This window comes from Eschrichtius robustus, chromosome 16, assembly GCF_028021215.1.
Source record: "Eschrichtius robustus isolate mEscRob2 chromosome 16, mEscRob2.pri, whole genome shotgun sequence".
Lineage (NCBI taxonomy): Eukaryota > Metazoa > Chordata > Mammalia > Artiodactyla > Eschrichtiidae > Eschrichtius > Eschrichtius robustus.
The window spans coordinates 64,384,774-64,401,309 of NC_090839.1; the positions used below are offsets into that span (position 1 = coordinate 64,384,774).

Genomic DNA, 16,536 nt, shown 5'->3' on the forward strand with positions numbered 1-16,536 from the left:
GGCTGATCTAATGGGTTTCGGAAGGGGATTAGTTTGGCTTTTAGGGATTGAGACAGAAGGTATTCTGAGTAAACTGCCCTGCTGGTGGTTTTACCAGTCATTCCTGAGATGTTTATTCTAAATGATCTCAGAGGTTGACTTGATACACAGATGCATACACACACTGATGAGTACATACACATTTAGATGCTGTTAACAGAAAAAGGAAAAGAGGAAACAATATGAATGCTCTTGGATAAGAAGATAATTATTTAGCAAACAGTGGTTGGTCATCATGGGCTGGACGTCATGCTCAGTGTTCTACCCCCCTTTTCTCCAGTTACCCCAGTAACCCTAGGTGATTCTGCACTTTGGGGCTTACTTTAAGGGAGAGGAGTCTGAAGCTTAGCATGGTTGAGGGACCTGCCCAGGGTCCTTCCGCTGAAGACCTCCTCACCTGTTGTCCTGCCTGCTAGACTGGAAGCTTGTTAGGAAAGAGTCCTTTTCTACCTGGCGGCCCATAGCCTCGCCCAGCTTGCGGCTACTGGGAAGAATGCAGTCTGTGCTACTTGAGCTGAACTGCAATCTTAGAGTGAGCTTATTAACCTGCTGTCCAGTTTATGGAGATGTGTGTATTCACATCCTTCTGGAAGGAAGGTTCAAAGCTCTTGTCACCTTCTCAGAGGGGTCTGAGCCTGTTTAGCTCCTGGATTAGAATCCCCGTCTGGCAGCAGAGACTCAGCAGTTTCCCCCTCGGGATATCGAGCAGTTGTGAACATGATCCTTTTCAAGGAGGCAGAGCGCCCCTCACTTTGCAGGGCAGTGTGATGAAGTGGTTTGCAGGGAGACAGCTCTGAGGTCCCTTTCTGCTGGACCACTTATAACCGTGTGTCACTGGGCCAGTTACTTCACTTGCCTGGGCCTCAGCCTTGTCTTTGACATGGAGATGGCCTTGGTGGTTGTGAGGACTGAGGTCGGATGGAAAGTGTTGGGTGCAATGGTTGGCACGTAGTTAACGCTCAATAAGTAGTAGCGGCTATCGTTGTTGTTGCCGTTACTATTGGCAGCATTGAAAAGTGTTGATGAACTGTCCTTAAGTAAAGAAGGTTGGTTACAAAATTAGGTATACACTGGAATTACACCTATGAAAAACATCTGTGTGCATGTGGACAAAAAAAGCAGGATGTGAGGCGACGCGATGACTATTTTATGGATAAAAACAAACTTCTTAGCTTTCCTTAAAGCCTTAAATCTGCTCAGACCTATGGAAATCTCCCCTAAGGAACTAGAAACAAGGACAGTGAGTTATGTACAGGGATGGTCAAAGCATTATACAGGGAAAATTGGCATTATATTATGTTCCCAGCAGTCCTGAAATAAATTGTGTTCAACTGGGGAGCCATCAAAAATCATGTTCTCAGAGATCTTTACATGTTACAGGAAAATGTTCATGATCTAGACAAGAAAAGAAACAAGTCAGGATACAAAGCTACGTGTGTGTGTATTTATATATACACACACACATACATACATATACATATACATATACAACACACAATGTGATGGTGTATTAATTTCTTATGGCTGCTCTAACAAATTACCACAAAGTTTGTGGCTTAAAACAACACAAACTAATTTTCTTATAGTTATGGAGGGCAGAAGTCCAAAGTCAGTTTCACTGGGCTAAAGTCAAGGTGATGGCAGGGCTGGTTCCTTCTGGAGGCTCCAGGGCAGGATCCGTTCCTTGCCTCTTCCGGCTTCTGGTGGCTTCTGGCATTCCTTGGCTGTGGCCGCATCACTCCAGGCTATGCTTCCCTGGTCATGGCACTACCTTCTCTTCTGCATCAGCTCTCCTTCCCCCTCCCTCTTTTAAAGACACTTGTGATTATGTCAGGACCCCAGAGACTACCCAGGATAATCTCCCCATTTCCAGATCCTTACAGGGGTCATTCCGCTGTAAGGACACACCTGCACACCTGTAATGACATGACCTGTCACACCTGCAAAGTCTCTTTTGCTGTAAAAGGTAACGTGCACAGGTTCCAGGGAGTAGGATATGATTATCTTTGGGGGTCATAATTCAGCTATCACAGATGTCAATTTTGTATAAAAAAGCAAAGTGCAGGCAAAAAGACTAACTTGAAAATGTTAATGTTGGTCACCTCTGGATGGTGGATGGGGGGTTCATTTTTATTTTCAATATACTCTCGGGTATCTTCCTTTTTGGTGCTAAGAAGTAACTGTTTTACAACCCTCAAAACTGCCCATGGACATATATACAATTCTTTTTTTTTTTTTTCTTAATATTCTTCTCCATTATGGTAAATCAACTATACTTCAATACAAAAAACAAAACCAAAAACTGCCCAAGGGTGTTCCTCTTCAGACGATGCACGCCCCACAGCGCGGTCCCACTGTCTCCGCAGAGCCCGTGTTCTGGTTCTATGTGAAGGAGGTCCTCAGCAAGCATGAGCTGCAGCGCTTCTACGCCTTGCACCACATCGCCTCGGACGTGGGCCGCGGCCGCGCCTGGCTGCGCTGCGCCCTCAACGAACACTCCCTGGAGCGCTACCTGCACATGCTCCTGGCCGACCACAGCAGGCTCAGGTACCCCAGAGGGGCTCGGGGAGGGGGTGCGCCGAGGGGTGACCATCGTAGTACCTGCCCGCCTGCATCTGGGGTGGCTGGGTTCCCCTCTTCCGGCCCCAGCTTGTCCTGCTGTGCTGTGGGGACAGTCGACCAGAGACTAAATGAGGATGCCTGTAAAGGGCTCCCTCCGCATGACAGCTGCATGCAGCAAGCATTCAATAGATGCTTGTTATTATTAAGGCCTGGGGTGTGGAGAGAGCTGTTGTCTTAGGACACAGCCTGCGCCCCACTTGCTGGAATTTTAATCTGGGTTTCTTTCGGATTCAGAATTTCTTTCTCTTTAGATGTTGGGTGTTCAGTGCCCAGTTTCATGTTGTGTCTCACCTTGCGTGCTGCGTACTGTACAGCTCCTTCTGGTTTTTTTGAGGTTAATCAACCCCAAACTGATGGAAAGAAATAGGGAAGTTTTAAGTTGGCGAGATAAGTCATTTGTTATTATAAAACAACATCTCGTTTTATTTTGTTTTCTTTTTTTCTTGATCATAAAGTTCACTCTGTCAGTTAGTATAGGCCAGGTTATGCTGCCATAACAAGCATCGTATAAACCTCATTGGCTTGAGACAGCCGAGTTCATTTCTTCCCCCTGCTGCATGTCCATTATGGGTGGGAGGTCTCATCTCAGGGATTCAGGCTGACAGAGGCTCCATCTCTACATATGCTTTCCTGATTGCCAAGGCAGGACAAGGGACTGCGGCTGAGCGAAGCTCTGGCTCTTAAAGCCTCTGCCCGCCGTGATGCTCACTCCCACTCATACTTCATTGGCCAGCAAGTTACACGGCCACAGGCAAGCTCAGCAGGGTGGGTGAGGTATGGTTATCCCACAGCCGTGGGGAGACAGCACTGAATATGCATCAGCGATAGTACAGTCAGCCATCTGCCCTTCAGAAACATTTGACGATGCTGTAGAACCCTCTGGGACAAAACTTAAGTCACTCATAAATTACACAGACAAAACTCTGCTAACATGTTGCTATTTTTTCTGTCATTTTGCTTGTATGCTGGTGTTTGTGACCTCTTTCTCGTCTCCCTGTCTTCCTCTCCCTGTCCCTTTCTCTCTCTCTCTCTCTCGCTGTTATTTTCCCTCTGAGAAGGGTGGACTAGACATGTTGTTTTGTGTCACCTGATGATGCAAAGGGACAGTGGTCCATTCTGCCCTGGTCCCTTGAATAACTTCCACATCAGCCCAGATCCTCAACACTGAAATGTCAGTTAATTCATTAAGCTGGCCTTTCCTTAGTGCCGTGATGCACTCCCGTGATTTCATATCTTGCTGTGCCTTCCCCGGCTCAGGTATCCTCTTCTGTTTCTTCTGTTGCTTGTGGTCACCTCTCTACCAGTAGTTTGCTAGGTGTTCTGGGATTGTGCACTAAGGCTGTTAAAGATGCCCTTGAAGTTCTCCTATTGATGTTGCTTGTGGTACCTTGTCCAGTTGTGTGTTCAGACCCTGTGGATATGAAATGGTAGGGATGGGGGCCAGAACGACTGGCATCAGCTGTACTTGTGTGCTGCTTAGGGTCTGAGTTGGGAGGCTGCGAATGTCTGTGTGTACATCCGAGCATTAACCAGCTTTCATTAAGGAGAACATACACATGTTTCTTATAATGGTTTTTTTTTTTTTTTTTTTTTTTTTTGTGAAGCTCCTTCCAGCAGATCATTTACAAGTGCAGTCTGCCCTCTCTATCCCCAGGTTCTGCATCTGTGGTCTCAGCCAACCGTGGATTGAGTACTGTGTTTAAGATCTGTGGTTGGTGGAATCCATGGATGCAGAACCTGCAGATTTGGCGAGCCAATTGTACTACACTATTTTATATAAGCATCTGCAAATTTTGGTATCCGAAGTGGGTCCTGGAACCAATCCCCCATGGATACCAAGGGACAGCTGTAGTTCAGAGTTGTGCTCTCATTGTCAAGGTTGAATGTAACAGTGAGCAGTTGAAATGAATCAGCTGTTAAGAATCAAAGTTGAACTTACCTGAATCAGTAGCCACTCTAACTTGACGTGGGAAAACCAAATTCATTTACATGCATGAAAACTGGCTCCAATTTGTAAAGAATCACAAATTTGGGAATCAGGGATCTAGTTGCAGTGCCAGCTTGAACATGTAGTCTGTGCTTCCACTGACATTTTTGCCAGGTTGAGTATGTTGAAAATGATGTGTTTCTTTTCTCTTTCTGTTAGTTGTATTCAGTCACTTCAGCAGTTATGTATCCGGTCTCTTGCTGAACTCCAGGTCACCCGTCACTGACTGTACTTCAGTGAAATTGGGCTTTGACTCCGTTAGTTTAGAGTTCTCTGACCTGGCCGGGAAGTCTGGGGGGTGAGGATATTTGCTTGTTATTGCTTAACCGGGGGTCGGATAAAGAGCTGGGGATTGAGGCTGGGAGACCTGCTTTGGAGCCCTGGCTGTACCATTTATTGCTGAATGACCTTGAACAATGGAATGACCTGTAGGCCTTTCTGTCCCCCTCCTCCCCCACTGCTGTTTAGATTTGTGGGCCTTTTTAGCTTCCCAGCCCTTTCCAGGGGTAACTTGGGCTTTTGGGCTGCAGCCCAAGCTGGTGTTATATACAAATGCCCTGGTTGATGGAGCCATGGAACTGTAATTTCTTTCTGAAATTGTCTCTTCTTGTATTAGCCCAATCAGAGGGGCCCTGTGGGCCGGCTTGGATTTCCTGTCTGTCTCTTAGAGACATAGCTTGAGTGGAAGTCACCCCTCTGTTTGTCCCCTTCTCCTTTTCTGCTTCAGAAATACCACGTGTACATCTCATGCCGATCTCAGTACTTTCAAGCTCAGGGGGCTCTGAAGATCTCAGGGGACCAGTGAGGAAGTTGTAGGACATATGCGCGCAATCCTTTGTTTATAACCAGAAGCCTCAGCCCAGCAGAGACCTCGTGTATCCGCTCTGGGATAACCAGGCATGGATTGTCCAGGGAGCCAGATGTGGGAATTGTTTGGCTGACAGATGCCGAGAACCACTGTTCAGAGTTTTCCCCTCTCTTTTCCAATTTGCAGCACTTTTTATGAAGACTGGGCTTTTGTGATGGATGAAGAAAGGTCTAGCATGCTTCCTACCATGGCAGCGGGTAAGCCTGGCCAGGGCCAAGGGCGGGGGCTCCTGTGAAGCTTGGTGAGCAGAGGAGGCTGCCTGGGAGTGAATTTATAACTCCAAGGGATGCTCTGGTTTTCCCTGTCCTCACCGAATTAATGAGTCACTTGCCACTGTCCTTCCTTCAGTGGTGATGAGCAATTGAGTCCATTTATCTAGAATTTGATACCCTGGCTGGGAAGGCATGGGGTTGAGGGGTTTTGGTCGTGGCTTTGCAAGTGTAATATAAAGATCCAGGGAACTGGAGGAGGAGACCTGCCTTTGAAGCCTGGCTCTGCCCCTGTCTGGCAGGTGGCCTGGGGCAGATCCTGTGAGCTTTTTTACCTTTACTTTTCTCTTCTGTGACGTGGGAATCCTGATAGCATGGCAGTCACCTGTATAGGGCTGTGAGAGAATGAGATGTGAGAAAGAGTCAAGTACATGATCTGTTACCATGAAAGCGCTGCATTGATGCTAGTTGATGAATTGTTAAATTGTTTTAACATTTGCCTGTCACTCAAAGGGTAAAGTGGGTAACTTGCTTCTTTCTTCCACATCCTTTGTTGCCTCCTTTTTCTCTCTTCCCTCAAAGTTTACACTGAGTCCCACCTACTGAGAGTTATGTTAGGCTTGTCCATTGATGAGGAAAAGTCAGGTGACCATGATGCCCTGTGTGGGCCATAGGAGACCAGGGCAAGTTTTTGCCTAAAGTGATAATGGTAATGATATTGGTACACAGTTTTTGATTGCTTACTGAGCTGTTTTTGTGGGTGATGGTCTTTAATACTCTGTAAGGGATTCTGCTGTCCCCCTATTATAGATAAGGAAACTGAAGCTCAGAGGTCGTGAATGGCTTGACCAAGGTCTCAGAGCATGTAAGTGGCAGTGCTGGGATTCAACCCAGGCAGTCCGACCCCAGAACTTACTCCTTAACCTCCCCACGGTTGACTTCTTATTTGCATTTGTCTTCCTGACGGATAGGGAGAGAATTTGGAAAGACTCAACTCCAGTGATAGCGGGTGTCTCCTGACCCCAGTTTTGTGGGTGGTTTTTATCACCATTTGAGACGAGTGTGTACCCTCTTGTGTACTCTAACGTCTGCGGCTTGTTTATCGTGTTGGAGTGTGACTGTTGAACAGCAGACACACCAGGCTCTTCCCTTTTTGGGGGCAGGTCTGAACTCCATACTCTTCGCGATTAACATCGACAACAAGGATTTAAACGGGCAGAGTAAGTTTGCTCCCACCGTCTCGGACCTCTTGAAGGAATCCACGCAGAATGTGACCTCCTTGCTGAAGGAATCCACTCAAGGAGTGAGCAGTCTTTTCAGGGAGATCACGGCATCCTCGGCCGTCTCCATCCTCATCAGGCCTGAGCAGGAGACCGACCCCCTGCCCGTCGTGTCCAAGCACGTCAGTGCCGGTGAGCGAGAACGGGGGAGGACAGAGGGTTGGGTGAGGATGACAGATTGTGTCATCTGAAAGCGCCAAGGGGAGTGAAATCTGATGCACTCGTGTTTTCAGTTCATGTTTGTGTTTATCTTTTTAATTTTTTTTTTTTTTGGCTGCACCGTGTGGCATGCAGGGTCTTAGTTCCCTGACCAGGGATTGAACCTGTGCCCCCTGCAGTGAAAGCACGGAGTCCTAACCACTGGACCACCAGTGAAGTCCCCATGTGTTTATCTTTCTTACCCTTATTCACTTGGAAAGGGATCTGAGAGCCTTCCTGAGATGTGAAGATGATAGGGTAACCAAGCCAACAGCTCAGAGCAAACTGAAAGGGAGGGTGTGATGGTCACGTGAAGCCAGAGGAAGTTGATCTTCATTCCTTTATTCCTTCGTCCATTCATTTCTTTAATTATCCTTCTGATAAGTGGGGTGAAAGCCCAGCTCAGGGTGCTATAGAGAATGTATACTGTTGGGGGGATGACATTTAAGTGGGGGCCAGGGGAAGGGAGGAGTTGGTCAGCTTTGACTCTAGGCTGTGAGGAGGCAAAAGAAAGTTGATTCAGTTCTGATCAATTTTGTGAGAAGTTTACAATACCCCTTGAACTTTCTGGGACATCCAGAATGTTGCAACAGCAAAATTGGAAATTTTGGGTATAAGGGCTTAATCCTGGTATTCTCAAATCCCTTAAACAAAGCAGTAATCATGGTCATCCCTTTGGAATTACTCATGATGGTGAAGACTCAGAATCCCATGGAGTCTTTGGTGCACACTGGCTTTATCTGTCTTGCCCTCTGTTTCTCGAGCAGAGACCCCACGTGAATGACATAGAAACAGGACTGTTGATAACTTTGTGTACCAGAGATGCTGGAATTTGCATACCCAAAGGAGTATCTTGGGACTTCCCTGGCAGTCCAGTAGTTAAGACTCCGTGCTTCCGCTGGAGGGGGTGCGGGTTTGATCCCTGGTCGGGGAACTAGGATCCAGCATGCCATGCAGCATGGACAAAAAAAAAAAAACAAACAACAAAAAAACAAAAAAAAACTGGCCAAAGGAGTGCCTTTTCTATCTATTTTGGGAACCTGCCTTTGACACTGTCTCAGAGTTTGGACACACTGGTGAAGCATCACCACGTCACACCTTGGTTTAGATGGATTTGACTTTTTGGAATTGGCTCCAAAGTGCCTCACACCCAAGGTTGATGATTAAGATGGGTGAACAAACTGGCTCATCTAAGTGCTGGTCACCAAGGCAGTCTTGACCTTCTGTTTCAGTTAGCCTTTGCTGTGTAACAAACAGCTCCAAAATGTAGTGGCTTAAAACAAACAACCACAATTTATTATTTTTTTTATGATTCTGTGGGTTGGCAGGATGGTTCTTCTGGTGGTTTCACCTGGGCTCCCTCTTGGGGCTTCATTCAGCTGGTGACTGAGCTGGAAGATTCAAGATGGCCCCACTCATGCACCTGGAGTTGGTGCTGACTCTTGGCTGGGGCATCTCAGTTTCCCCCCACACGGTCTCTCATCCTCCAGTAAGCTAGACCGGCTTCTTCCGTGGTCATTTCAGGGCAGCATTCCATGAGGGTAATGCCTAGGCTCTAGAACTCACACACTGTTAGTTCTGCCACATTCTGTTCTTAAAAGCAGAGCACTAAGTCAGCCTAGATTCCAGAGGGTGGAGAAATAGATAGCACCCTTGATGGGGGACAGCAAAGCCCCACTGTAAAGGGGCATCGTGCTGGGCTGGGAGGAATTGTGGCTGTTAAACAGTCGACTACAATCCCCAAACTGATTTTCTTGGTCTCATCTCCCAGCCATGAGAGTATCTTCCAAAGTGAAGCAATACAAGTCATTTCAATAATGATTCACCCTTTTAATCAAAGTGCTTGGAAGGACTGCTTAGAAGGAATGATTGTAATATGTGCTCTATGGCATATATGTTCACATCAGAAGTAGAGGCTCACATCCATTTTGCTTGGTCTCCCGTAGACAAATTTTTTTTCCAAGGGTTAAAAGAAATCTGAGTTTATCTCAGATTTATGTTTTAGTAGAATAGTAGAGATTTTCCACAGTCTAGAGGCAGGGTGGCTCCATCATCGCTTTATCTTCCCTGCTTTTTCTTATCTCATATCTTTTGCCAGATGCCAAATGTAAAAGGGAGAGGAAGAAGAAAAAGAAGGTGACTAACATCATCTCGTTTGGTGACGAGGAAGACGAGCAGAGCTCCGGGGATGTTTCTAAGAAGATCCCTGGGGCGGGGGAAAGCTCGGAGGAGAACTCCGACCGCTCCTCGGTCAGTATCATGACGGCCTTTGAAAGCCCCTTTGGGCCAAATTCCAACGGAAGTCAGAGCAGCAACTCATGGAAAATCGATTCTCTGTCTTTGAACGGGGAGTTTGGGTACCAGAAGCTCGATGTGAAAAGCATCGACGATGAAGACGTGGATGAGAATGAGGACGACGTGTACGGGAGCACACCTGGAAAGAAGTGCCCGGGCCACTCGGAGTCGCCGGAGAAGTAAGTTCTGCTCGAGCTTCTGAGGAAGGGTGGCTGGCTCTTTCTGTAGTATTGGGTGAAATTAGACTGCAAGTTTTCTGTTTGTTTGGGGCGTCATTCATTTTTCAGATCTTGATTTCAGAAGAAGGAGCATGAGCTTGCCCCACTCCTGAGAGCAAAGGGGAAGGGAGCATATATACTATTTGAAGGTACTTACTGCAAAGTTGGCGTCAAGATGTCGGCCTGGAAATTCTTGCTTTATGTCTGTGTCTTTCATTTTTGTTGCTTGGATTTTGCTTGCATCTCTTACTTGCCACTAGCCCAGGAAGCTCAGGGGAGAGGCAGGGTATTCTAGAGAATAGTCTCCGGCTGGTAATTTCTGTGTTTATTTGCAGGGGTGTGAACGGCAGTAACTGGCCTGCACTCGCCACCTTAACACTGGAGCTGCGGTACATTTATACCTGCAGGAGGGGCTTGGTGCAAGTGAAGGCGTAAAACAGAAAAGCATAGTTAGGAGCTTGGATCTTAGAATCAAGACAACCTGGGTTCTCATTTACTAGCTGCGTGGCTTAGGTTAGACTAGGTTGGACGAGTTTCTTCACCTCCCAGAGCTTCGGGCCTCACGTGAGACCGAGGAGAAAAACGGCATCTGCTTTGTAGAAAGGGTTGTTGTCCAGTTAATGGGACCCTGCGTGTTGGGCCTTGGGCACTGGTGCTGGCACGTCAAGAAAGAATGCAGGCAGCTGTGGCTGCTGTTACACTGTAACTCTTGTAATAATTCCTGTGCTTGGTCTTACTCTTAATGCCGAATAAACTAGTGACCTCTTCACCTGAGTTCTGTAGTGTGCAGTGCAACCCTAGTCACGGCTGGCTTCAAAACCAGCCCGTGAAAGTGTAAAATGAAGACCCTGAGACCCCCTGGTGTGGTGGAGGGGCACAGTGTGCCTCTAGCCCGAAGCTTTGCATGTCCATGTGTTGAATTGGAGTTTTTTTTCCTTTCTCATGAGACTTTCCCTGTTTTTGTCTTTGATTTTTACTCTCATCCTCATTCACATGCATGCCCATGTTAGTAGCATTACCTTGCCGATCATCTGGGACAGGCCAGATGAGGCAAGCTGCAGATTCACTGTATCCTAATTCTTAGAGCTGCCCTGGGGGGTTTGTGGGTGTCAACCCCACCTGATGGATGAAAGACCAGTTTCTTTAGTTAAGATTTGTCAAACCAGTGGGAAGAACTGGAATTAAGGTTAGGTTGTGCTGTGTTCCAAAGCTTATATGTACTGTCAGATATTTTCCATGTTTCTACATAGCCATGAATCTCGATTGGTTGATATTCGGTCAGATCAATGTCATGATTTGCTAACGGTTCCCCTGTTGTTGAGTATTTAGGTTGTTGGCATTGTTTTTGTTTTTTGTTATCAGATATTCTGAAATGAACATTTTCGTGCACAAGGCTTTTTTCTCCTACTAGAGTACGTTAGGGTAGCTTCCTTCCAGCATTGTTCTTGCTTACTGTGTATGAATGATTTTGTACCTGCATCCAGTCTTGTGACCCGCTATATTAGGGTTCTCCAGAAAAACAGAACCAATAGTGTGTGTGTGTGTGTGTGTGTGTGTGTGTTTCTCATATGTATGTATGTATGTATTTATCTAGAGAGATTTATCTTAAGGAATTGGCTCATGTGATTGTGGAACTTGACAAGTCCAAAATCTGCAAGGTAGGCTGGCAGGCTGGAGACCCAGGGAAGAATTGCAATTTGAGTCTGAAGACAGTGTGCTGGCAGAATTTCTTCTTCTTTGGGGGAACCTCAGTCTTTTTCTGTTAAGGCCTTCAACTGATTGGATGAGGCCCACCCAAATTATGGAGGGTGATCTGCTTTATTCGAAGTCTCCTGTCTTAAATTTTAATCTCATCAAGACAAATACCTGTACAGAAACATCAAGAATAATGTTTGATCAAATATCTAGGTACCACGGCCTAGCCAAGTTGACACATAACCATCACACCTGCCTACAGTTCTTCCTCTGGGCCTTTTAGGAAATGCCATTTGCATTCTCTGTCTCTGTAGGTGAGTGCATCTCTGAGTTGATTCACTCCACGAATCAGTTTTTTGGCCTCAAACACAGTCATTTCTCTTCCTACTGGACTGGTGCCATTGAGGGGAGGCTGGAGCTGGGAGGCCAGCTTGCGAGCCAGGATAGCGGCCAGCATTGTGATGTGTGAAACACAAAACAGTGCAGGGTGACCTTTACAGGGCCTGGGCCCTTTGAGGCCATTGGGCCCCCTATAGATTATGGGCAGCCACTCCCTGGCATAAAGAGGGGACCCTGAGTGAGCATTCTGCAGAGCCTCTTGGGGAAAGAGAGAGAAATGATGAGATCGCCTACTGAGTGATACTTTCATTTTGCTTCTAAGCTAATATTCACGTGAAAGGTCTAGGATCCTGGAGGGGCCAGAACTTTAAAAGTTTAATGGCACAGCCAGGTCTGTGGGAGGAAAGGGGCCAGGCTGGGAGAAGCACATGGTGGGTTGCAGTGGCCTTTGGCAAAGTTGAATGCTCTGATGGTCTTTTAGATGCTCTGTTGGCCAAAAATTGGGTTTACACCTCTACTTGCTGGCAGTTAAACCACTTCTTTGATGACTGAGGAAAAATGTCCGATGACTGAGGAGAAATCTTGTCCCTCCTACCTCGGTATTTTATATTATTTTATTTTTTTAAACATTGCTTTACGATGGTGTGTTAGTTTCTGCTGTATAACAAAGTGAATCAGCTATACATATACATATATCCCCATCTCCCCTTCCTCTTGCGTCTCCCTCCCACCCTCCCTATCCCACCCCTCTAGGTGGTCACAAAGCACCAAGCTGATCTCCCTGTGCTATGCGGCTGCTTCCCACTAGCTATCTATCTTACATTTAGTAGTGTATATATGTCCATGCCACTCTCTCACTTCGTCCCAGCTTACCCTTCCCCCTCCCCGTGTCCTCAAGTCCATTCTCTACGTCTGTGTCTTTATTCCTGTCCAGCCCCTAGGTTCTTCAGAACCATTTTTTTTTAGACTCCATATATATGTATTAGCATACGGTATTTGTTTTTCTCTTTCTGACTTACTTCACTCTGTATGACAGACTCTAGGTCCATCCACCTCACTATAAATAACTCAAGTTCGTTTCTTTTTATGGCTGAGTAATATTCCATTGTATATATGTGCCACATCTTCTTTATCCATTCATCTGTCAGTGGACACCTAGGTTGCTTCCATGTCCTGGCTGTTGTAAATAGTGCTGCAATGAACATTGTGGTGCATGACTCTTTTTGAATTATGGTTTTCTCAGGGTATATGCCCAGTAGTGGGATTGCTGCGTCATATGGTGGTTCTGTTTTTAGTTTTTTAACTACCTCAGTATTTATAAGTGTTGACCTTGCTTTTGTTTTTTTCTTAAAGTATTTATTTATTTATTTATTTATTGGCCGCACCAGGTGGCAAGCGGGATCTTAGTTCCCCAACCAGGGATCGAACCCGCGCTCCCTGCAGTGGAAGCACAGAGGCTTAACCACTGGACTGCCGGGGAAGTCCCTGTTTTTTTCTTAAAAGAGGATATAATATCTTTATCATAGAGAGGGGTTTTCCTGTCACTTTATGTGTGTTGCATGACACCAACAGGGAATTGGGGTGAAAATATAGTTCAAAAAGAATTACAAACCTGAAAAAGGTTGCACTTCACCAGCAATTAAGCAAGCGCAAAGCAAAACCAGACACTGTATTTTGCCCATTGTTTTCGTCAAGATTTAAAAAGAGAACTGGGTGAAGCACCCTGCCTGGGAGGCTTGCCCTCAATGTGACCTCAATGCTTGGAATCTTCCAGACACCTAGTAGACGTTAACTGTGGAATAATGATGAGGCATGGCTGGTGCTAGGGTCATCCTGATAGAGCGCAGGTCATGTCCATAGCCCTTGGGGAAAACAGTTTGGCACAATGTCAGGAGCCTTAAAAATGTTTATCCCCCTTGATTTAGTAATTCCACTGCTGGGAAGCTACCCTGAGGACCAGCCTCAGGAAAAAGGTTGCTGCATCTAGATACCAACATGCTAATTTAGAAAAGCTAAACAATGAACCCGACGAAAATGTGCAACCACAGAGGAGCAGTTAACAGTGGAATATTTTGTAGTTTAAATCTTAAAATCTTAATGTTTTGGATCTTAAACATCTTAAATGACATCTAAGAGTATCTAAGTAGTATGAAGATGAAATTATGAATTAATATTGAATGAAAAAAGCAAAATATAAAAACCTACATCTAGCTTCATTACAACCTCGTAAAGGAAAGCACGTGAGGAAAGAAAGAAAAAAAAGACACTATGGAAATCGTGTCTACCTCAGTTGTTTTGGGTAATGGGGCTTTGGGTGTATTTTTCCCCCTCCTCTTTATGGCATTTTGTAGGTTTTAAAATAAGTGTCTTACTTTTCTAATGAAAAGCAACACCGGTTCTGTTTCTAAGCCCAGCTCTGACCCCGTATTCTGAATTGGTCTCTGCTTTAGGAATCACTTCAGTGTAACTCCTTTTCGAGGTGGAGGCCTTTGGCCACTTTTACTCGGGTCCGAACCTTAGTTGGTGGGACCTGACTTCACTTTGTGCTCTGCATGTGTTGCTGGAAAGTGGCAAGACGTCCCCTTAGAAACAACAGAAAATCCCACCTGCCTGGAGCCGGTGCAGCGGCCGGGAAAGGACTGTGGTTTTGCTGCTGTGTCCCGAGGGGCGCCCCTGGCCACCTCTGGGTGTCCGGGAGTCCCCTTGGTTGCCAGCTGCTGGATCAGAGCCCCGGGAGGGCGGTTCTTTACAGATTGTAGAGGCAGAGCCAAGTTCACCCCAGAACCTGGCTCTGTGGCTGGGCACACGGGTGGGGGGCGCTTCCTCTTCTGTGCCTCATCGTGTGCGTTACCTGCAGGACTAAATGACACAGGTGGCAAAAGTCTGTTAGGGTTATTACCTGCTGTGTGTCCTGCTCCGTGTCAAACGTGTGACCAAAAGCTCGAGAGTGCTCAAAGGAGAATGTCTACAGACAGGCCTTAAAAGAGGAGTTGACAGACTAGCCTGCTGGCCAAATCTGCCCCCAGACGAGAATGGCTGTTACATTTTTTAAAGCGTTGTAAAAAGCGAAAACCAACCAAACAAAAAACCAACAAAGAAGTATACTTATGGCCACAAAGCCTAAAATACTGACTATCTGGTCCTTTCCAGAAAAATTTTGTTAACACTACTGCTCTAAACGAAAGAAGAATTATGAGGTGCCAACAGTACTGCCTCTGGAAGACCTGGGCTGAAGCCTTGGTTCTGGCCAAGTGATGAACTTGGACAAGTCACATGATCTCTTTGAGTTGTTTTCCTATCCTCTCTCTCCTCCCCTCCTTTCTCCCTCCCCTCCCTCCCCTTATCCCTCTCCCTCCTCCTCCTCTTCATCATCCCTCCCTCCCTCCCACCATTAAGTAGGTATGATTATGATCTACTTTGGTCTTCTTTACAACTGATCTATGACGTGATTTTATAAACTTTCGAGTACTGCACAGATGCTTCCTGGTATTTGTCAGTGGTGCCTGATTGCCCAGAGGCAGATGCTGCAGTGGGCAAATACTTTCTCAAATTTAACTGAACCAGCCTGGCCGTTACAAAGACGGCTCAGGTTAGTTTGGTACTTGGTGGATAAGGTGACAATATAACAGATCATATGAGCCTGGTTAATATTTGAGCTGACCCCCTTTCTTGGAAGGGACCCAGACACGATCCGGTCTGGTTCTGTCCTTTTACTCGTGAGGGTTTGAGAACCAGCGAGGCGTAGGGGCCCTAGCCCAAGGTCATTTCAGAGCCTGGAGCCCACGGGGCCTCCTCCTGCTTCAGCACCAGCACATGCTGCCCCCACTTCCCGCCCCCGTGACTCTGGTTCTTCCCTCCATCCTCACCTCAAACCTCCCTTCTTCAAGGAAGCCTTCCACCACCTTCCCGACCAGCTCCACAGACCTGAGCTGCCATTTCACACCTTCTTGTGGGATTATATGCCTCACGTCCGCTTCCCCCAGTAGACTGTAAGCTCCATGAGGGCAGGAGGGACACTGTTGGCTGGTTCTTTGGCAGCACAGAGTGTGTGCGCACTGCCGGGCAGGGAGGAGGTGCTCAGTAAACACGGGCTGAAAGAGTGAGCAGCGGAGGGCTGGCTCCCGACTCCCACCCAGGCCCGCTTCTGTTCTCAGCCCCCTCATGGCGTGGTTGGTTCCCAAGAGGGGGCTTGTGGAGGCCCATCAGGTGCTGCACTACTCGGGGCCCTTGGGGCTTTCGGCCCTGATGTGCAGCTGTGTTCTCCCCCCGCAGGCCGCTAGACGGGGGCGCCTGCCTCTCCCAGATGCACAGCTGGGCTCCACTGCACGTGCTGCACGGCGACGCCGATGTGCTCTTCCCGGTCAGTGGCGTGGGCGCCTACGGCCCTGCAGGTAGGTGTCTGCCGATTCCTCCTTTCCTCCTGTCGCAGCTCTGGCTCGAGAAGCAGCAGGAGTGGCTGGGTTACGTCTGCGGGTGGGGAGGTGGGAGAGTGGGAGAGTGAGCACGGAGGCCAGGGCTCAGGGCAGTCGGGGCCTGTTGAGCTCAGGAGCGACAGAGGCTGCTCTCCTTGCGGAACCTGGGTATCCTGGGTGCTCTCACCTGAGCAAGTGTCGACAAACCACCAGGGAGCCCCTGGGGCCTGTTTTTCTTCTTGGCAGTGATTTGTTGAACTTGGTCACATACAAGCTGATCGCAAATGGTGACCATTATTTTTGCCTCTTAGGAGAAGGGAGCAGGTCACAGAACCCGTAGCTCTAAAGGTCCTTGTGCTCTTTGCAGCCAAGTG

General features: G+C 47.2%; 1 protein-coding gene across 9 annotated transcripts in view; it reads left to right on the forward strand.

Annotated features, from left to right (window-relative positions):
• The window catches only part of SNX29 (sorting nexin 29), a 565,105-nt gene that overhangs the window by 61,048 nt on the left and 487,521 nt on the right, over positions 1 to 16,536 (forward strand). For all 9 annotated transcript variants that reach the window (XR_011076885.1, XR_011076887.1, XM_068565494.1 and 6 more), the window contains 5 exons: positions 2,406 to 2,586; positions 5,643 to 5,713; positions 6,889 to 7,137; positions 9,302 to 9,677; positions 16,023 to 16,141. Coding sequence is in view for 7 of the 9 variants with exons in the window: in XM_068565494.1 (XP_068421595.1) it covers positions 2,406 to 2,586; positions 5,643 to 5,713; positions 6,889 to 7,137; positions 9,302 to 9,677; positions 16,023 to 16,141 (996 nt within the window). In the remaining 2 variants the exon portion in view is untranslated. The remainder of the gene's footprint in view (positions 1 to 2,405; positions 2,587 to 5,642; positions 5,714 to 6,888; positions 7,138 to 9,301; positions 9,678 to 16,022; positions 16,142 to 16,536) is intronic.